Genomic DNA, 21,947 nt, shown 5'->3' with positions numbered 1-21,947 from the left:
CCTCCCAAGCAGAAAGCCAGGGTTGTTGGCAGAGGGGAACAAGGTTTGGGAGGGTCCCAGAAAGGACCAGGAACCATTTCTCACTCCTCTATGTGGGGCTCAGCACTTTTCACACCCACAATGTATGAAACGAGTCTTGCTGTGAAAAGTTGGGATTGGAACACAGCAGACATCTCCCCAGAACTTTGCTGCCCATCACCTGGAGGCTTGTGAGAAAATGCAGAGTCCACGTCCTAGTCCTTGGACCTATTGGATCAGGCTCTGCATTCTAGCAGGATACCCAGGCTGGCACAATGCACGTGTGAGAAGTGTAGGGGGACCCTGCCCCTGTCCCCAACCCAGCCCCTCTGCTGAGGTAAACGCCTTACCTGTCCACATCAGCAGTTGTTACCCGGGGTGCTTCTGCCCCTCAAGGGATATTGGGCGATGTCTGGGGACATCTGTGGTTGTCACAACTGGAGCTGCTCCTGGCACCAAGTAGGTAGAGCCAGCGATACAGCTCAACCTCTACAGTGCCCAGGGTGGCCCCCACAGAGAACAATATGACCCCCAAAATGTCCAGTTTCCTTTAAGATTATGTAAGTTTATATAACTATTTTGAGAAAGCCTATTCTGGGAGATGAACACTGAGGTGCAAAGGCCCTGGGGCAGGTTAATGAGGAACTGGGTTCAGAGAGCCAAGCAACTTTGACCCGGCACCCCCGACAGCTCTGCTCCCACCCTCACTGCTTCTTTAGTAACAGCTCAAACTGTGGGCCTCCTACATGATGCTGATGTGACCAGGTGTTTTCTGGCTATAATAATTCAGAGAATCGCCTCCTGGGCTCCAAATGCTTTCAGGCATGCAGCCTCACTTTTCTCTACCCTGACCCATTCCCTGATACTGCTGAGTTGTGTCAGCTGGGTCAGGGAATAAACTCCAGAGATGAGTATTGTTCAGGAGTAGGATGCTGAATTTAAGTTCCTGGAGGTCACACTTGAGCTAGACTGGGCTCCTCCCTGCCCCTTCCCCCCAGTTTGTTTTGGGTGGAAGAAAGAGGCTGAGGAAATTCATCTTTGGCTCACAGGAGGGCTGGTGGGTTTTTATTTTTATTCTTTGTAACGACTCTCCCAGCACATCAAAAGCCCACAAGTCTTTGAGCATCCTGATTGGGTCTCCATGGAGACGGAGCCTTTCTCCTCTCAGCTCTGCCAGCTCAGCCTGGGGCCGCTAGCTAAGAACCAGGGACCAGGGGTGGAGCGCTGTTGGGAGGCCATGACTCCTACACCCTGGCTCTGCTCCTCACCTAACCCTGATACCCTGCTCCTGTCTGGGGTGGGGTCAGGTGGCTGCCTGTACAGTCATGACAATAGACATTTATTGAACGCTAAGGAGTCGTCCCAGGCACTATGCTAAGCGTCACCCGTTATCTCACTGAATCCGTGCGGAAAGCTTCATCCTATTTACTCTTTAGTCCCACTTGACAAATAAGGAAACCGAGGCTTGGCTGCCTAACGTGGAAGGCGGTGCCTTGGGGAAGACAGTGTGCGGTGCTGGGAAAGTGTGTGGACTCCTGAGTCAGGCTTGGCTGGGTTCAAATCCCAGAACTCTCACTGTGTGAACTCGCACAGGTGACTTGGGCCTCAGTTTGCCCCTCTGTAAAACAGGTATAGGAACAGACTTATCTCTTAATGGTTGCTTGAGGAATGGGCAGGGACTGGGCTGAGCTTTTTCTGGGGAGCAAAGTTTAAGGGGGCGCCAAAAAACTCGGTCATCAAGATAATATTTTACTGCAATATGTTTTTAAAGTTAAAATTAACACGATAAAGAATATTTTAGTACAACATTTTTAAATGAAAATTAATGCCAAAAAAATCCATGGATGAGTAAAATGTCAATATTTCAATAGAATTCAGTATTACTGAGTTTTTGTTTGGTCAACACAGCATTGTTACTGATTTTGTCTTTGTTTAAAATAAGAAAATAAATTAGAAATTAAGATAAAGCCAGGATTGGTAGACTGCCCCCCCCCCACTCTCAGTGTGGGACTCTCCCTAATTTAGTGTCATGACTGTTCCTCCAGCTTGCCAGGACACTTCCTGCCTTTACACTTGCTGCTCCATTCTCGCCAGCTCAAAGTTCACTCTGTAGACAGCCTTCCCTGAATTTTCCTCCCGAAGCCTTCCCTCCACTCACCTAGCTCTGTTTCTTTCATTACATTTATCATAGTCTAAAAGTATCTTGTTTATTTATTTGTAATTACCACCCAGGAGTTTGTTGTGTGGATTGAATGAGTTTGTGTAAGTCAAGCAGTTAGCACAGATCCTGGCTCCTAGAAAGACTTCTGTGCTTTATCAGTAATCCAGGGAATATACAGCATATTAGAATTAAATTAAAATGGGTGTAAATGCTATGGAGGGAAAGAAAGGCTGACAAAGGAGGTAATAATGGTGGCTGAACGAATTTAGAGAAGGTGGACAGAGAAAGTGATGGAGGTTGGAGAATGAGCCATGCACCATTTGAGAGAAGGGCATTTCGAGCAGAGGGCACAACCTATGCAAAGGCCCTGAGGCAGGACCATGCCTGGTGTGTTGGGAGGACAGTGAGGAGGCCGGTGCAGTGAAAGGATCAGAGTGAGCGAGGAGGAGAGAAGGAGGAGGTGAGGGCAGGTCGTGCAGGACCTTGAAGACTGAACAGAGGACTCAGCTTTAATTTTAGGACAATTTTGGAGAGTTTTAAGCAAGGGTGATATGATACTCACGGGGCGGTTGGCCCTAATCTGTCAGTATCCTTTGACATGTTTTGAACAGTGTGTGCACATAGTGTTACTGATTGCTGTTGCCATAACACAATGATTTCTATTTCTATTCTGTAAGTTATAAACTTAGAAGTGCTGAGCTCAGTGCCTGGCACGTAGTATTATCAAGTGTTCTTTCTTGTTGCTATTATTATTGTTATTATTATTAGTATTATTGATGAGCTGTATACTTAAAAGTGCCAAGGGCAGCCCAGTAAATGCCTACTACGCATCCTATAGGACTGGGCACTACTTTTATTAATTTTCCTGTTTGTTATCAGTGGGAGGAGCCAGTGCCAACCGGGAAGCCAGGTCCTGTCCTGCCTGAAGCTCCGCCGTCACTCACCCAGAAGGCGGGGGTTGCGGACCCGCTGGCTTCAGTTTCCCTGCCTGGACTGGGCGCCAGGACGCGGATGTGGATTGAGGGATGAGGGATGCAGGAATGCGCGCGGAAGGTGGGAGGCGGGGATGGCGGGAGGCGGATGGCGATGCGCGCGCCAGCCGCCAGGGGCCGCTGCGGAGCCGCCCTTTGTGGTCCTGATGCTGGAGCGAGCGGGCGTACTCAGGAGGGAGGAGGGCGCGGGGACGGGGCGGGAGGGAGGCGGGAGGCGGCGTCCGTCGCTCCAGCTGCGAGTCCGCCCGCCGCCCGCCGCCGCCGGCTCGGTCCCTCGCCCGCCGCCCGCCTTCGCCCGCCATGGCCCGCCTGAACGGAGAGCGAGGCGCGCCGGCAGCAGCAGCAGCTCCTGCAGCCTCGTCCCTCGCCTGTGGGCAGCAGTGGGCCCGAGCCCCCCGGGGGGCAGCCCGACGGCATGAAGGACCTGGACGCCATCAAGCTCTTCGTTGGGCCAGATCCCACGCAACCTGGACGAGAAGGACCTTAAGCCGCTCTTCGAGCAGTTTCGGCCGCATCTATGAGCTCACGGTGCTCAAAGACCCCTACACGGGCATGCACAAAGGTGGGCGCCCCCCCTCCCCTCCCCTCTCCTCCCCACCCTACCTTCCGGCATCTCCTCTCCCCCAACCCTCCTCTCCTCACCTCCTCCCACTGCTTGCCTCTAACACAGCATCGTTTCTCCCCCCCTTCACCCACCCCTCCTCCCCTCTCTGGGGGTGCAGCTGACAGATCTGAGCTGGGCCCCCTCCCCTCCTCCGCCCCCTGCTCCCTCCCTCCCACCTTCCGGCATCCTCTCTCCCTCTCTCTCTCTTTCCTTTCTCTACTCTCTCCCATCTCCCGTTACCTCCCATTCTCCCCCCCCCAACATCCGTCTCTCTCTCTCTCTCTCTCTCTCTCCTCTCTCTCTCTCTCTCTCTCTCTCCCCCTCCCTTCTATTCCCCCAGACCCCCACCCTTCCTCCCTCCCTCACCCACTCTTTCCTGCCCCTTTGCTGGGGAGCTGCCTGAAAGCCACCTTCCCCCCCCATTCATTCGGCCTCCCCAGGCCCGTCGGGGAACTTTGCACCTCTGGACTCCATTGCTTTGGTCATTTTCACAAAGCCAGGCCGGTGGGGCAGGTCCGGCTGGCCTCGGGGGACACACGGATGCCCAGGACCCCAGGCTAATCGGTAACTACAAAGAAAACAGGAGGGGGTTGGGGGCACAGGGAGCTGAGCCAGGCTGGGGCAACCACCAGCCTTGGGTGGTTTCAAATGCTACCGTTCGCCCTCCCCCCCTGCCCACCCTCTCTGTTTGGATGAGCATGCCCCCTCCATTTCTCTGCCCTCCCGCTCCCTGCCTCCACCTTTGGCTCAAGTTAAAACTGGCCAAGCCTGTTAGCAATGTGTTGAGGTCTGAGGCCAATGATGATGAACCTGGACCGTCCATCTGGTAGAGTCAGGTCCTGGGGTGGACAGGGGAGGCGTGGGAGGCCTGCGAGCCAGTGGGGGAGGCAGGGGGACTGGGGAGGCCTGCCTGTCTCCCTCCCACCTGATTCTGTCTCTGATGGGAGCAGGTGCCCAGGGACTGTGGCCCCAGCCCTGGGCTCAGATCAGGGGACCAGTCTGAATTGGGGTGGCTTTGACAGCTCTCCTGTTGGGTGTTGGAGACTGGGGCTGGGGATGGTGGAGGCTTTGTGGCAGGTCCGGCTGGCCTCGGGGGACCTTCGGGGTGGACCAGGGCCTATGACCTAGTTCAGATTCATTTATCCCTATCCTCCCCTCAGTGTTGCAGGCATGGTAATCATGAATGCATATTGACTGAATGAATGAATGAATGAATGAATGAGTGAGTGAGTGATGGATGAGAGCAGACCATAGGGAGAATCTGGTAGGACAGAACCCAGGCCTTTCATTTCAACTAGACCCTCAGCTTGTACCCTGGGGAGAAAAGAAACACCTCCCATCCCCCACCTTTTTTCAAATCCAACCATCACCAAAAAAAAAAAAAAAAAAAAAAAAGGCTTGGAAAATCTAACTCCTCCATGTGGCCTAGGAGGGCAGAGGGTTCACTCTAGCGCACGAGTCCCGCTCAGGGGTCCACAGCTGTGTAGAGGGCTCTGTCCACTCGCCCTCACCCCCTGGTATACCGGAAGGGCCTATTTCTAGAAAGATTTTGATGGGAGTCGGGGGGTTGTCCACATGACCCCCCAAATGTTGAAAGGCTGCTGGAGAGCTCTGGGTCAGGGAAACAGATGGGTTATAGAGGTATCCCCTTTCTCATTTTTAAATCTCCCCTGGAAAGACACCCCCCCCCAGCAAGGAGAGGTGGGGGGGCTGTGGTTGAATATTTACCTGGGCCAGAGCTTTGGCTTTCCCTTCTGTCAGCAGAGCAGGGCCCCGTGAACGTGGGGTTATTTTTCTGGCTGGAGAATGTTGGGCTGGGGGGGCTGTTCTCAGGGTCTTTCCCATTCTTTCTTTGGAGGCTGAACATTTAGGAAGCAGGCTGTCCATGACAGCCAGTTCTCACCCTCCTCTTCACAGGGGCCCTGGGCTGGCCTGAGTTCTGGATGCAGGGCCTGAGGGTAGCAAGGATGGGAGGCTTCCCCTGCTGCCCACCCCAGTACCCTCAGGTCAAGACTAGATCCCCTTCCTAATCCCACCCATGCTGGGCCTGGAGGAACCTCACTGTGGGAGGCAAGCTGGAGGTGGGGGTGTCTTGAAGTGCAACTGGAATGGAGGCCTGTGTTTGGGGCTCAGCTGTGTGACTTCTGGCTAGTGGCTGCCCCTCTCTGGGCCTCAGGCAAAGAGAGGTGGAATGATGAATGGGAAATCTGAGGGGTCCCTGGACCTCCCCCACCAATACTTAACTGGTGTAGTTTCTGGGGAGCCAACTGACCAGAGTGCCCCCTGTTAGTACTGGCAGAGAGCAGCAGGTGTGGAGGTTGTGGACCCCAGGGGGTAGAGATAAATCACCCCCAGAGCCTTCTGGGCCACTGAATGCTGGCAAATCCCATGAAACTCGGCACCAGGGCAGCTGAAAGGACCAAAGTGGGTGAAGTGAAAACATCCACTGTGGTCACGGGGACCTCCCAGTGTCGTCATTATCCTCATGACCATGTCATCCTTGATTTCCACATTCAGGGGCCTGTTTGATCCCCCATCAAAGGGGTCGTCACTGAGGGGGGCTTGCAAACATCAGCACATTCCATATAAAAGGGAAACTGAGACTCAGAGGGGAAAACTACTGGGTCCCAAGGACCCACCAGCAGTGCTCTCCCCGCTGTCACCCACCTGTCTCCCTCCCAGAGCAGGGGAAGCAGAAGTAAATGTGTGTGAGGAAGGGTCCCACCACGCCGAGAGTGAGGCTCCTCAAAGACGCTGTGAGAAAGGGGACTGTGACATCTGAAAGCCACAGCCAAGAGTGGGACGAGCACCCCGATTCCTAAGGGCCTGTGCAGTGGGGGTCTTGCTGGGACCAAGAGAAAGCAAAGGGAGCTAGCGGAGCCCCTGAGATCTGAGGATTGGACAGGGAAGGGTTGGGGGAGACAGCAGGAAGTGAGGGATCCTCAGAAAGAAAGCAGGCCCCTGGGTGCTGACTTTTTTTGTTTTTAAGAGAGAGAGATGGAGACAGAGACAGAGAGCAAGAAAGGGAGGGAGAGACAGAGGGGGTCCCCCCTCCCCACATACACAGGGAGAGGCAGAGAGAGGGTGGGAGTAAGGGAGAGAGATGGAGAAGGGGGAGCAGGGAGGCCCAGGCCCACTCCCATTCCCTAGATTTGTGCTTCCTCCAGAGAAAGGGGACTGCCCCCAGGCCCCCCAGTTCAGCAAGGGGCTCAGGCCAGGAACTGGGGGCTGGGGTAGGGCTCCCAGTGGCTGGTGTCGTCATCATCCACCTCTAGCCCCCGACAGGCCTCCTGCAGGACTCTCCCTCCAAGGGGGCCGGGTGCCTATAGGGACCCTGAGGTGCCCCCCTCCCCATCAGAGCTGAATATTAACGCCCACCCCGGCGACAGGGCTCGCTGGCCCTGCCGCTGCCCCTGCCCCCATTTATGGTAATTGCATATGCATTTGCATGTTAATGACAATATTTGTCTTAAAGCGGAGGTTGTAAGGGGGGCTGGTGAAGGTGGGGGGGTCTGGGGGGGCCTGTGGTTTCCATGGGAGCACCAGCTGCTCTGCTCAGTGGCAGGAGGGGAGGCTGGAGCACGCTGAGCTCTGAGGCGTGAGATTCCGAGTGTGACGTGCCAGCCCCAGGGAGACGGTGGGCTAGGCTGCTGGCAGGGGCTGCCTGGCGGGGGACCCAGGAAGGAGTCGCTCTCCATGAGGCAGCACAGGGGATAGTGGCTGGGGAGGGGGGCTGGGCGTGAGCCACAGGGGCTGGCTCTATGGTTTTGAGCCCGGCACATCCTGCTCTGTGCCTCAGTTTCCCCAGCCTCTCATTCTTCATCGATTTAACAGGCTTTTATGAGGCCCCCAAGGCCTTACAAGTGACTGACATCGTTTCTGCCCTCCGTCAGGCAGAGGACATTGATTGAGCACATACTGTGTGCCTGCATTTGTGTGGAGTGAGGATTCCATGCACACAGGAACTTCTGTGGGAGTAAGCAAGATATGAATCTATCTACCCAGGCCCCATTCTAAACCCAGGATACAATGTTGGACACCCACCAGACCCCTCCTCAGCCCAGAACCAGTCTGGTGAGGGGACACACTGAGGAGCCAGGAGGTTGCAAGGTGATGATGTCAAGGCTATGATGGTGGAAACACACACACATCGTCAGGGATAACCCAGAGGAGGCCCTGCCCCTGCAGGTGTGGAGGCCAAGAGGGCTTCCTGGAGGCGGTAGTCAGTGTGGGAGAGCAATTAAGAGCTTGGCGTTTCTCTGCATCTTACCAGCTATGTGGAGCTGGGCAGGCATCTGTCTCTTCAACCTCAGTGTTGTCACTATAGAATGGAGGGATCACTGGGGCCTCCCATCTCAGAGGGTGTTGGGAAGGTGGGGATGGGAATGGCAGTTAAGGCTTTAGCTCGGTTCATGCTTGGTCGGAGGGAGTTAGGCATGTCATGTGACTCAGCTGAGAAGGAGCTGTGGATGGGAAAAGGTGTTTCTGACAGAGAGAACAGCCTGTGTAAAGGCCCAGAGGAACACTAACTCTGGAAGCTTCAGGTGGGGGAAAGATGGAGCTTTTGCCCTGGTGGGAAAGAAGAAAAGGGTCTTGGGAACCCCAGGTCCCCTTCCGATGTGGGGCTTATATGGCAGGGGCTCTTCTGAGACGTTCAGGCACTGGGAGCGGATACAGGAGCTCTCTCTGAAACAGGTTCCTATCTCCTTTACCCCTGACATTGGCAGATGAGAACGTAGCCATCATGAACATGTAGTAGGACCACACTCACTCACTCATTCATTTATTCACTCACTCAGTCAGTGTCAGCACTTCCTGAAAGCTGTTTGGAGACTTGCCTTATACTGGGCAAAAGAGTTCCAAGAGCCCTCTGATAGAGAGACAGAGCTAGACATTGGCACCTACAGCCATAGTGGTCAGGGCTGGGTCTGAGGGAGGGATGCAAGGTTGAGGGATCTGGATAGGGAATCAGGGACTCTGCCTGGGGAATCCAGTTGTATGGAGGAGGGGCATTAGAACTGGGCTTTGAAGGATGAATAGGAGTTTGCCAGGAGGAGAAAGCATTTCATTTATTTATTCACAGAAGCACTTATTGTGTTCCAGGCCCTACAATAGGTGTGAAACACAGCAGTGAGTCAGCTAGGTGGATGTCTCTGTCCATCTGGATCTGGGCAGAAGGAACTGGGTTTGCAAAGCCCTGGAGGTACGAAGGGGCACAGCTGGAGTAGAGGCAGGAATTAGGTGAGGCATGGGAGATGAGGCCAGAAAGTCAGCATGAGCTGGACCCTGACGAGCCTCTGATGCTGGACTGAGCTTGGACTCTTTCCTGAGGCCACTAGGGAGCCATGGAAGAATTTAGAGCAGGGAAGGATCTCAGACCTGCATGGAAATGGAGTTTCATGTCCTGTTTACCTGCCACTGCCACCGCCAGCCTCTTTCCAGCCTCCCAGCCTTATTCAGGATAGGTCCACTTCCTACACACCTGGATGGATAAAATGAAAGCTTCTCCTCAGGGCAAGGCTCACAGTGTGGGAAAAGAGGAATGCAAAAGAGCAGATGTGTTCAGGTGGTAATGGTTCTTAAAGAACCAGGTTCCCCTCTGCCACATGGATCAGATAATGAATTGGGGCTTAGAGCGGACCAACACCCAGCCCCAAATCACACAGCAGTATATCTAGGGCATCACACTTCCCAGCCTGAGCCTTGACCCACTTTGGAAGAATAATAGAGGAGGCAGAAAAAGAGATTAGTGGAGATGTAGACTCAGGGTGAAAGCCATCAAAGGAGTCTGGCTGTCCTCGGACTGAAGGTGACCAAGGCCAAAGGGAGGGGCTGCTAGTCGTGGAAGACACTGACCTAGCAATAGTCTTGTTGGTCTGGGGTCATGGAGTTCATCACTTAGACGTAAGCTCTCTGAGGGCAGGGACTGCATCTTGTTTGCAATTTGGAAGTGGAGCATGTGAATGGCATGAGGAATGAGAGGATGGAAGTATGGAGGAGAGGTGGGATGTGGGAAGGTGGGCTGGCTAAGAGATGATGAATACGTGAGTAGATGAATGTAGGCATGAAAGGATGAGTGTATGACAATGATCAGTAGATGTATCAATGGATGGGTGGATGAAAGAGTCGGTAGATGGATGGAAGGCTGAATGAACTGATGGATGGGTGGGTGAATGGATGGATGATAAATGGACAGACGGAGGAATGGATGTATAGATGAGTGGGTGGATGGATGAATGGATGGGTAAGTAGACGGAGGAATGGATGAATGGATGTGTGGACTGAAGGATAGAAGATGGACATCTCCCCAACATTTACCACCTTCTTCCTCACCTGGTGAATGGGGATGCCCCTCAGCTTTGCCGGTTGACAGACTTATGGTTTCCATTCCTGCCTCTGATTTATTTCTGTGTGATTTTGGACAAGCCACCTCATATTTACTGAGCCTTAGCTTCCTCATTTGTAAGAGAAAGAGTATTGATAGCTGTCTCACAGAGTAGTTGTAAAAGTTATAATTCACTTATATAATGTAATTAATGTAATTATTCTGAGTAATGTCTTGCACATTGTTGGTGTCAATACATAGCCATGCAGTCAGATGGATAGTCAACAACTATCAAGTCTCTATGATGTGCCAGGCACTGAGGTAGGCACTGGGCGCACCAAGTGATCCAGTGGGGAAGAGGGGTCTGACAAGAAACTAGTAAACACATAAATAAGATTTAGATAGGAATGAGTTGATGTGAAGGAAACAAAACCAGATGAGTGTTGGGGGTGACAACTTACCTTGGGTGGCCAAAGATGGGATGGCCTCTCTGAGGAGGTGACATTTGGGATGAGACCTGAATGACAGATAAGAAAGCTATTATTCCAAAGCCAAGGGAAAGGCCATTCCAGGAGGAGGACACAGTACGTGTAAAGGCCCTGAGGTCAGAATGAGTCTGACATGTTGCAAGAACAGTGATGAGACCTGTGTGGCTGGAGCAGAGTGAGCAAGGGAGAGAAGGAGGAGGAGATGGCAAGGGAGGTAACTGGGACAGAGTGTGCAGAAACATGTGGGCCTCAGGGAGGACTTGCGTTTTTGCCCCATGGTAGGTGGGAGCCCTGGAGGGCTATGGGCAGTAGAAGGACAGGGTCCGCTAAGGGGATCATTCTCCAGAATCTGGAGGATGTGGACTCTGGGTCTTCCATTTTTTGGATGGGGAAGCTGAGGAACAGAGAGTCTTAGAACGTGGCTGGATATTTGGGAGAGGTTGGAATTCCAGAGTCAGGCACCTGGGGGCATGAAGGAGACTGTGTCTGGGGAATTACAAGAGGATCCAAGTTAAAGCAGTGGAGGGAAATGTTGAGAGAAGAGGTCAGATGACAGGTTGGGAAAGGCTGTAAAGACTGGCAATCTTGGCTTTGACCTGAGGGCACTGAGGAGCTGTGGCAGGGTTTAGAGCTAGGGAAGACATAGGCAGATCAGAGCTCGGTGGGGGAATATTTCTTTATTCCTGTGGCCTGTGTGGAAGAAGGATAGGGGCAGGATGGGAGGCCGAAGGTCATAGAGGTCGGCCAGTTGTGACCCAGGTGGGAGAGAGAGGCCTGAGCTGGGCCTGCGCCATGGGCATGGAGACGAGGGTATTGCTGGAGACATATTTAAGCTGTCAAATTATCAGCTTTTGGTGGGGGTGGGGAGGTGAGGAAGAGGGGAGGTTCTTGTGAAGTGGGTGTCACCCATGGCAACCCTGCTCCCAGGGACACTGGGCGATATCTGGGGACATCCATGATTGTCACAACTGGGGGTGCTCCTGGCATTGAGTGAGTGGGGCCGGGATGCTGCTCAACACCCCCACAGTACTCAGGATGCCCCCACAGAGAATGATTCAGCCCCAGTGTCAGCAGTGTTGAGGAAGGAGACCCTGCTCTAGGGATGGATGGATGATGGATGGATGGATGGATGGATGGATGATGGATGAGTGGATGGATGGATGGATGGATGAGTGGATGGATGGATGGATGGGTGATGGATTGAGTGTGATGGATGGATGGATGATGGATGGATGAGTGGATGGATGGATGGATGGGTGGATGGATGAGTGGATGGATGGATGGATGGATGGATGGATGGATGGATGGATGGATGGGTGGATGGATGGCTGGATGGGTGGATGGATGGATGGATGGATGGATGGATGGATGGATGGATGGATGGATGGATGGGTGGATGGATGATGGGTGGGTGGATGGATGGATGGATGGATGGATGGATGGATGGGTGGATGGATGAGTGGATGGATGGATGGATGGATGGATGGATGGATGATGGATGGATGATGGATGGATGGATGGATGTGGATGATGTGGATGGATGGATGGCTTGCTGGCTGCTGGCTGGCTGGCTGTGCTGGTGGCTGGCTGGCTGGCTGGGTGGCTGGCTGCGTGGCCTGGCTGGCTGGCTGCTGGCTGGGTGGCTGGCTGGCTGCTGGCTGGCTGCTGCGTGGCTGGCTGCTGGCTGGCTGGGTCGCTGGCTCGTGGCTGGCTGGCTGGCTGGTGGCTGGCTGGCTGGCTGGCTGCGTGGCTGGCTGGCTGGCTGGGTGGCTGGCTGCGTGGCTGGCTGGCTGGCTGGCTGGCTGGCTGGCTGGCTGGCTGGCTGCCTGGCTGGGGTGGCTGGCTGGCTGTGGCTGGCTGGCTGGCTGGCTCGTGGCTGGCTGCTGGCTGGCTGGGTGTGGCTGCGTTGCTGGCTGGCTGGCTTGGCTGCGGATGGTGGCTGGCTGGCTGTCTGGCTGGCTGGCTGCCTGGCTGTGGTGGGCTGGCTGGGCTGGCTGCTCGTGGCTGGCTGGCTGGGCTGGCTGGCTGGCTGGCTGGCTGGCTGGCTGGCTGCCTGGCTGGGTGGCTGGCGGGGTGGCTGGCTGCGTGGCTGGCTGGGCTGGCTGGCTGGCTGGCTGGCTGCCTGGCTGGGTGGCTGGCTGGCTGGCTGGGTGGGCTGGCTGCGTGGCTGGCTGGCTGGCTGGCTGGGTGGCTGGCTGCGTGGCTGGCTGGCTGCTTGCTGGCTGGCTGGCTGGCTGGGTGGCTGCTGCGTGGCTGGCTGGCTGGCTGGCTGCCTGCGTGGGTGGCTGGCTGGCTGGCCTGGCTGGCTGGCTGGCTGCCTGGCTGGGTGGCTGCTGGCTGGCTGGCTGCGTGGCATGGCTGCTGGCTGGCTGGCTGCGTGGCTGGCTGGCTGGCTGGCTGGCTGCTGGCTGCTGGGCTGGCTGCGTGGCTGCTGGCTGGCTGGCTGCCTGGCTGGGTGCTGGCTGGCTGGCTGGGTGGCTGGCTGCGTGGCTGGCTGGCTGGCTGGGTGGCTGGCTGCGTGGCTGGCTGGCTGGCTGGGTGGCTGGGCTGCGTGGCTGGCTGGCTGGCTGGCTGGCTGGCTGGCTGGCTGCGTGGCTGGCTGGCTGGCTGGGTGGCTGGCTGCGTGGCTGGCTGGCTGGCTGGGTGGCTGGCTGCGTGGCTGGCTGGCGGCTGGCTGGCTGGCTGGCTGCGTGGCTGGCTGGCTTGCTGGCTGGCTGGCTGCGTGGCTGGCTGCGTGGCTGGCTGGCTGGCTGGGTGGCTGCTGCGTGGCTGTGCTGGCTGGGTGGCTGGCTGCGTGGGTGGCTGGCTGGTGGGTGGCTGGCTGGCTGGCTGCTGGCTGGCTGCGTGGGCTGGCTGGCTGCTGGCTGCTGGATGGCCTGGCTGCTGCGTAGGCTGGCTGGCTGGCTGGTGGCTGGCTGCGTGGCTGGCTGGCTGGCTGGGTGGCTGGCTGCGTGGCTGGCTGGCGGCTGGCTGGCTGGCTGGCTGGCTGGCTGGCTGCTTGCTGGCTGGCTGGCTGGCTTGGGTTGCTGCGTGGGGTGGCTGGCTGGCTCGGTGGAATGGCTGGTTTCATGCCCGGTGGCTTGGTGGGTCTCAGGCTGAGCACCTCCCTGGTTCCGTATTGTGACTAAACCCCTGGGCGAGTCAGATGCTGTTGGAGATTGGTGGGGTCCAGAAAGAGCCATGAGAGGCCCCACGTGGAAGGCTAGGCCAGAGGAGGAGTCAACAAAAAAGTCTGAGGAGCATGCAGCCAGAGAGGTCAGAGGTCAGCGGGAGACGGTGCTTTCATGGTGGGGTCCAGGAGTGTGAGTCCGTGCCCTCTTGGGGCAGGAACTGATGAATTTATAAGTGTGGGGGAGGGGACAGGGAATAGGGGAGAGGACCATCAGCCTCATTGTTCTCAGCAAAGTGGGGGACAGCCTCAGATGAGAGGTGGAGGGGTTGGTGGAGAGGATGGCCAGGGGCCGGTGGCTGGTAGAGAGATGGCCCCACAGCAAAGGAGTGTTTCCTGTAATCCTTGATGGATAGTATTATGATTTCTATTTTATGGATGAGAAAATGGGAGCTCAGAGAGTTTAAGTGGCTAGCCCAAGATTACACAGCAGAAAGGCACTGGGCGGGGTTAGATCCCTTCTTTTGCCACTAGATTATAGAGCTGAAGTTGAAGACCAAGAATATGGAGTACTGGCATGCAGAGGTTTGGGATCAAAAGGATTTGAGATGGGGGGTTCACATGACTGGTCGTGGTTGGGGTCCTGGCTGGGGAGAGGAGGAGATGTTGAGGATCAGAGAGAAGAGGAACAAGTGTGTGTTTCCTGCATCTGTTTCCCCAGCGCAGCTGGTGCATAGTGGGTGCTCAGAAAATGTCGACTGACCCTATGGTAGGCGTGGGAGGGGAAAGGGAAGGATAAAGATGAATCAAATGTGGTCCCGTGCCCTCAAGGAGGGGGTCTTGATATTAGATCAGTTTGGAAACAAAATAAATCCAATCAACAAGCATTTATTGAGCACCTACTGTGTGTCTGGCACTATTTAGATACTGGAGATCCAGCACTGAACAAAACACGTAAAAAAAAAAACCCTGTCCTCGTGGAAGGTACATTTCATTGGGGGAGACAGAAATAAAACAAATAGAATATATGGCATGTGAGATGGTGATAAGGACACTGGAAAAAAATAGAACAGGGTGGGGGATGGTTGAAGGCTGTAATTTTAAACATGTGCTCAAATAAGATTTCACTAAAGAGGACATTTGAGCCAATACCTGAAGGAAGTGAGAGAGTGAACCATCTGGAGGTCTAGCGAAAGCACATTTCAGGACATGTGCAAAGGTCCTGGGGCAAGACCATGTCTGGTGTGGTGGAAGAGTAGTGAGGAAGCCTGTGTTGCTGCAGCAGAGTATGAGGGGGGAGAGAGGGAAGTGGTGAGGGCAGGGAGGGGATGGGGCAGGTCGTGCAGGGCCCTGTGGGTCACAGGGAGGATTTGGGCTTTTACCGAGAGGGATTTGGGAGCCCTGGAGGGCTGTGTGTGCAGAGTGGGACATAACCTGACTCGGTGCTCACAGGCACTTTCTGGTGACTGCTGTGGAAAGGACAAACTTGGGGGCTAGGATGGAAGCTGGGGGACCAGGGCAGAGGAAACTGCCCCTGTGCAGGTGAGAGATGATGGGGCTGGACCAGGATGGAGACCATGAGCAGTGGCCAAATTCTTATTGAGTACACACTGTGTGCTAGGCCCAATGCTGGGTGGGACACTTGGGTGACTGGGACATACAATGTCTCCACCCTCAGGGGGTTTACAGTCCTGTGAGGGCAAATAACACACGACTCGGCAGTTATAGCATGAGTGACCAGAGCTGTGATGGGGGACACACAGGCACAGGAAAAGCCCATGAGATGTCTCACCCCATATCGGTTGAGGATGAGGAGGCTTCCCAGAGGAGGGGCAACTCAGTTGGGACCTGAAGGTTGAGGAGAAATAAGGCAGACACAGAGGAGGGTGAGGGTGTGTAGACCAAGGAAATTGTATATTCAAAGGTGGAGAGTGAAAGGCCAAATGTGGGGTGTGGACAGGGTCGGTACAGCCAGGGATATGGCCAGCATCCATCAGGTCCATCCTGGACCTCAAGCTCCCCGGGAAGTGGCAAAAACCCCAGACTTATGCACGAAAATAAGGACTATAAATAGTAAGAAGGAAAACCAGTTTTTTTCTTTAAAAACTTTTTTAGGCCATTTGATCAGTGTAACAAGCCTCAGCAACTAAAGTAGTCCTTTGTGCTCTGGAATTTTCTGAAACTCAGACGTTTTTGGCCCCTGTCACTCAATGACATCAGGCAGATGACTCCACGGCTGGTGTCTCCGTTTTCCATCTGTAAAATGGGGCTATAATAGAAACAATAGTGCCATTATCTCGGGCTAGTCTGAGAATTCAAAGGGTTGATATGGGTGACGTGCCCCCATAAGATGCCTTGGGCTCAGTGGACATCGACTATTATTATCATTATTACAATTTTGAATCATGAAATCCCCAAAGCTCAGATCTTGGAGCAGAGAGCAGAGGATCTTGGCATTAGGTGGGACCCTCAAGACTCCTTAGCAGACAAGTTTCCTCTCTGTGGAGCCACTGCTTGCTTACCTTTAGGGATGGGGAGCTCTCTCCCTACCAAGAGAGGTGTGATAAGGCAGATATAGTCATTGGGGGAACTTCCCTACATGGAGGAAATCTCTTGCTCCCCGAGGATTCCCCCCATTGGTCCCTGCTCTACCCTTGGGTCTCAAGAGATCTGTGGGCACTGACGCCCCCTCCCCCGACCAGCCCTGGTCCAGACTTTGAAAATGGGGGTGGATGTGAAGGGAACCATAGGTTTGTCAAGTGCTGAGTGTTCTGCCTGCCGGTTTTTGCAGGTGGGACGGGACTGCCCTCTACCTGCCCCACCCCTCAGTTCACCCTCAGTGCTCAGCCACCTGGGGGAGGGGCTGCTGGACACTGGGCTTCAGTCCCCTTGTGGTCGACAGGGCTGGTATGTGGGGTAGGGGTGGCCAAGGTTGGAATCAGGGTGAGAGGCTCGCCTGATGTGGGCATTGAGTGGGCTGAGGTTTCTTTCAGAGGGTCCAGTTCTGGAGGCTGGAAGTCTTAGATCAAGGTGTCAATTGAGTTGGTTCCTTCTGAGGGAGAATCTGATGCAGGCGCCTCTCCCAGCTTCTGGAGCTGCTGGCAATCCTTACTGCTCCTTGCCTTGTCAATCCATCACCTGGGGTTCTGCCTTTGTGTTCACATGGCGTTCTCCCTGTGTGTGTGTCTCCGTGTCCAGACTTCCCCCTTTTATGAGCACACCAGTTCTATCGCTTCAGGGCCCACCCTACTCCAGTATGACCTCATCTTAACTAGTTACATCTGCAGTGACCATTTCCGAATAAGGACCACATCTGAGGTCCTGGGATTAAGACAGCAACATATGTATGAATTGGAGGGAGGGGAAAACAATTCAACCCTGTCAGGAACTGAAAACCAAGGCTCCGTTTATCCAGAATCGGGTAAACATCACACACTTTCACCAATTAGAAAAGAAAAATTAAGAAGCCCCGAAGAGATTGGGGAAAGAGAACAGGGAAACGTTTCAGCACCAGGGACAGCGGCTCACATTTCTGTTGTTTCTTCCTCTGCAGCGTAACTTCCAGACTCAGAGGCTGATGGCCTCAGAAGGTTGCTCGGGGGTCCGTTCCTACCCTCCCAGGGCCAGCACACTCCCTGTTCTGCAGGCAGGGCTCCACAGGCAAGAAAGGACCCAAGAAGGAAGGGTTCTTCCCCTATTTTACATCTCACTGCAGCCCAATTTCTTCCCAGCCATGCCTAATTTCTCTCAGGTCTTAGTGCTAGTTGTCTTAGCATCTCTCATTTCCCTGAAGACCTTAGGGGATTAAATTCAAAAAGTAGAAATACACACACAGAAAAATAATAGAAAAACGGGTCATGGATCGGGAGAAGATGTTTGCATCACCCATAACCAAAAACAGCTAAGTGCACACAATATGTAAAGAACTACAAAGCAACAAGGCTCTGGGAGTGTACGTTACAATCTCACTGAAATACAGTGACACACCCACCATAATGACTAACATTTAAAAGCCTGATAAAACCAAGTTGGTGAGAATGAAGCATTAATAGGATTCTCAGACCCCATCGGTGGGAATATACATTGGTACAACCCACTTTGGAAAACTGTTTGAAAGACTCAGTTAAAGCTAAACACATACCAACCTTATAACCAGCAGTCCCATTCTTGGATATGCTTTTGTGCATCAAAATATATGTGCAAGAATGTTGCATAGAAGATTTATTCATGATTGCCCCAAAGAGTGAACAGCCTAAATGCCCATCCAGAGAAGAATGGATAACCATTTGTAGGATATTCATGGGATAAGGTATTACACAGAAACAAAAAGGAATGAATCCCTGATACACATGACCACCTATTGTTGAGTGGAAGAAGCCAGACACAAAAGTGGACATATGCTATGATTCCATTTATATAATTCAACACCGAGAAGCACTCAACTACATTGATTAGTGATGCATGCGGGGTGGGAAACCACGATGAAAGCAGTGACCTGGTTATCACAAGAGCAGGATAGCAGTCACCTCTTGGGGATAAAAGAGATTATTGGAGGGTGGGAGGAACACTGGGGCTTCTGGTGGCTGCCATGTTCTATTTCTGGATCTGTGAAATGGTCACGTGACTGTATTTGTTACATTGTACACTTACATGTTCTGTGCTTTTTCTTGGGGGGGGGTGTTTGTAATATATCCCAATTATAATTATTTTATTGTGGTAAAATATACATACAAAGTTGACAGTATTTAAGTGTATAGCTCAGTGGCATTAAGCACATTGTTAAGCGACCGTCCCCACCATCGTCTCCAGAAGTTTCTTATCTTTTCAAACTGAAACTCTGTCCCCATTAAACACTAACTTTTCCTCCCCCTCCCCAGCCCCTGGCGCCACCATCTACTTCCTGTCTCTATGGATTTTACCCCTCTGGGAACTTTCTATAAGGGGAATCATACAGTACTTATCCTTTTGTGTCTGACTTGTTTCACTGAGCATAATGTCCTCAAGGTTCGTCCATGTTGTAGCAGGTGTCAGAACTTCCTTCCCTTTAGGACTGAATTGTATGGGTGGACCACATTTTGTTTATCCATCATCTGTTGATAGATATTTGGGTTGTTTCCACCTTTTGGCTGTTGTGAATATGGCTGCTGTGAACATGGGTGTGCAAATTTCTGTTTGAGTCACTGCTTTCAGTTCTTTTGGGTAGATACACAGGAGTGGAATTGCTGGATCGTATGGTAATTCTATATTTAACATTTTTGTGGAACTGCCAAACTGTTCTCCACAATGGGTACACCGTTTTACGTTTCACAAATGGTTTTTAAAATGCTAGAAACTGTCCACAGCTCTGCCCAGTGACCCCCTCCCCAGGGTTCCAGGGGACCTCTCAGGCCTGGGGCAGGGACCCCTCCCTATCACCCAGCCCAGATGGTGAAAGCAGGCCCTGTGGTGAGTGCAGCCCAGCAGGTCATAGCTTTAATTAGCTCCTGCCTGGGGTGAAAGTGGGCATCACAGAGCTGTTCCAAGAGCTCTGCACAGGGGGTCCAAGGTGAGGGGAAGCAGAGAGACAGAGACCATGAGTGGGGGAAGCTGGGGATGGAGGACACAGGGTCCAACAGCATCGGAGCAGCTAACGATGGTCTCGTTTCATAGGCAGTGAAAATGAGGCCCACAGAGGTTAGGGAGGCAAGGCCCAGACCCCTGTCTCCATCCCAGGGGACCTCACCCCTCCTCCCGCAAACATCTTTCAAAATACCTTTGATCTCATTGGTCGTTTTCTGGGCGTTTCTCTCTCCTTACTTCTCTGTCTCTGTCTCTCTCATCCTCTTATCTCTGTGGCTCCCACACCTCGCACACCCCCTCCGTCCCCACTTCAGCCCCAGGGAGTCCTCCAATCACATCCTCACTCTGGACCCCTCAGGGCCGGCCCTGCTCCCTGCCTCTCCTGATTGGCCCAGCCCTTTGCCTCTGAACCACACCCCACCTGGCTCCGCCCCCCCGTTGGTTGGTCCATAGGATGGCACTTTCGGACCATCCTCGCTGATGGGGGAAACTGAGGCAAAGACAAGGACAGTGCCCCATACAAGGTTACAAAGCAGGTCAGGGGCAGAGCCCACTGCTCCTAATTCCAGTGATGGGGCCTCGTCTGGCTCCTTGGAGCTGCTGGTGCCCTCCCCACTGGACTCCCCTGGGCAGCTGCTGCTCTGTCCACTCCCCCAACCCCACCTCGTCCAGCCCGGCGTTTTCAGTATCTCTTCATCTAGCATCAGCCATGGACTTAATTAACAGCTTGGTCTCCTCTCTGTCCTTTACTGTTTCACTCTTTGGGGACTGGGGTGGGGGGGGCTGAACACTGCTGCTGTCATTTCCCCGGCCCCGCAAAAGGTGGCTTCAGGGTCCTCCTTTTTATTATTTTAATTGTAGTAAAATACACATAACAAGATCTACCATCTTAACCATTTTCCCTCCTTTTCCCCCAATTTTTTTATTGTAGTAAAATACACGTAATATTAAATTTACCATCTTAACCATCTTTAAGTGTACAGGTCAGTGGCATTAAACACATTCACCTTGTTGTGCAACCATCCCCACCATCCATCTCCAGAGCTTTCTTATCTTCCCAAACTGACACTCTGTCCCCATTTAGCACTAACCCCCCCCCCTTCCCCAGCCCTTGGCTCCCACCGTCTACTTTCTGTCTCCACAAATCTGACTCCTATGGGGACCTCCTATGAGTGTATGAGTATCGGTCCTTCTGTGTCTGGCTTATTTCGCTGAACATGTTGTCCTCAAGGCTCATTCATGTTGTAGCACATGTCAGAATTTCTTTCCTTTTTAAGATTGAATAATATTCCATTGTATGGATGGACCACACTGTGTTTATCCATCATCCATTGAGGACACTTGGGTTGCTTCCACTCCTTGGAATCACACTGCTATTAATACAGGTGTACAGTGTCCTTTTCTCTTAACACCCACAATTCTCTCCCTTCTAGGCTGTGCCTTTCTCACCTACTGTGCCAGGGACTCTGCCATCAAAGCTCAGACTGCCCTGCACGAACAGAAGACCTTGCCTGGGGTGAGTCCTGGGTGCTGTCTGGGGATGGGGGAATGGAGGGGCTGCTCTCAGCCTGGGGGATGGCCGAAGCCCCTTTTGAGATCAGCTATGAAGCCCACATGCCTCTGGACTCAGAAAGGTATAAGATGCAGAGGGGCAGAAATGATTACCAGAGTGAGCATTTATTGAATGCCTACTGCATGCATGTTGGGCCCTATGCCCACCAGAGTGGTTGTGCGTAGTTTTGCAGGTGGGACTTGGCCCGGGGTGGGAGTGTTTTTGGCCTGCGACCTGAAGATGAGGAAGCATTAGCAGGCAGAGGGAACAGCATATGCAAAGGCCCTGAGGCAGCACTGTGCCTGGTATGTTGGAGGAACATCGAAGTAAATAGAGCTCGAGTCCTTTGATGCAGGAGCTGCGTGGCCAGTGTTTTCATCCCCAGGGGAGGGCAGGCCAGCCTCTGTCCCTGCTGAGTCTCTCTTGTCAGCCTTTCCTCTTTGGGTGGGCAAGAGCTTCCTTCCCCCAGTGTAGGATGGGGGAGTCCCCCTGAGCCAGGCGAGCCTGGTCTCCAGGCAGCACATATTGATGGAAATTGAAAGAATCACAGTGAGGTCCGTGGCTCTGGGGGTGGAGCTTGCCTTTCCCGCTCTGGAGCTCTCAGAGACTCTGCAGCATCAAAGATATTCAAAGGTATTCAGGGGCTGCTTGAGTGGCATCTGTAGCCATCAATGCTGGGAACATGGGCACAGTACAGCCAACAGTGGGAGACCTGGTGTGTTGGAGGAACATGCCGAGGTGTTCTAGATAGGCCAGGTGATCAGGGAAGGCCTCTCTGAGGAGATGACCTGATGGAGGCAAGGGAGGGAGCCGTGCACTATCTGCAGGAAGGACATTCCTGGCACAGGACACAGCCAGTGCAAAGGCCCGGAGGCTGAACCAAGCTCGATGCATTTGAGGAACAGCAAGCATGTCAACATAGTGGAGCTGTGGGAGTGAGGGGGGGAGTGGAAGGGGGAAAGAGGAAAGGGGCAAGGCCATGTAGGAAGTTTGGATTTTATTCCAGGGGTGGCTGGGGCATGGGAGCGTGGCAAGCAGAGAAATGACCTGGTTTGATTTCCATTTTCAAAAGCCCCCTTCGATCAACGTCTGGAGTCCTGGGGCTGCTGTAACAAAGCACCACCAAGTTGGGGGCTCAA

At 53.5% G+C, this 21,947-nt stretch overlaps 1 protein-coding gene across 1 annotated transcript in view; it reads left to right on the top strand.

Annotated features, from left to right (window-relative positions):
• Positions 1–3,433: 3,433 nt before the first annotated feature.
• CELF5 (CUGBP Elav-like family member 5) overlaps positions 3,434–21,947 on the top strand; it is a 43,561-nt gene continuing 25,047 nt past the window's right edge. The window contains 4 exon segments of the mRNA XM_033134772.1: positions 3,434–3,619; positions 3,621–3,674; positions 3,676–3,733; positions 20,690–20,772. Of these exon segments, the coding sequence (XP_032990663.1) occupies positions 3,587–3,619; positions 3,621–3,674; positions 3,676–3,733; positions 20,690–20,772 (228 nt within the window). The 5' untranslated portion in view covers positions 3,434–3,586.

Source organism: Rhinolophus ferrumequinum, chromosome 18 (assembly GCF_004115265.2).
Source record: "Rhinolophus ferrumequinum isolate MPI-CBG mRhiFer1 chromosome 18, mRhiFer1_v1.p, whole genome shotgun sequence".
NCBI lineage: Eukaryota > Metazoa > Chordata > Mammalia > Chiroptera > Rhinolophidae > Rhinolophus > Rhinolophus ferrumequinum.
Note: the sequence above shows the minus strand (reverse complement) of the source record. Positions and strands in the feature narration are given on the sequence as shown.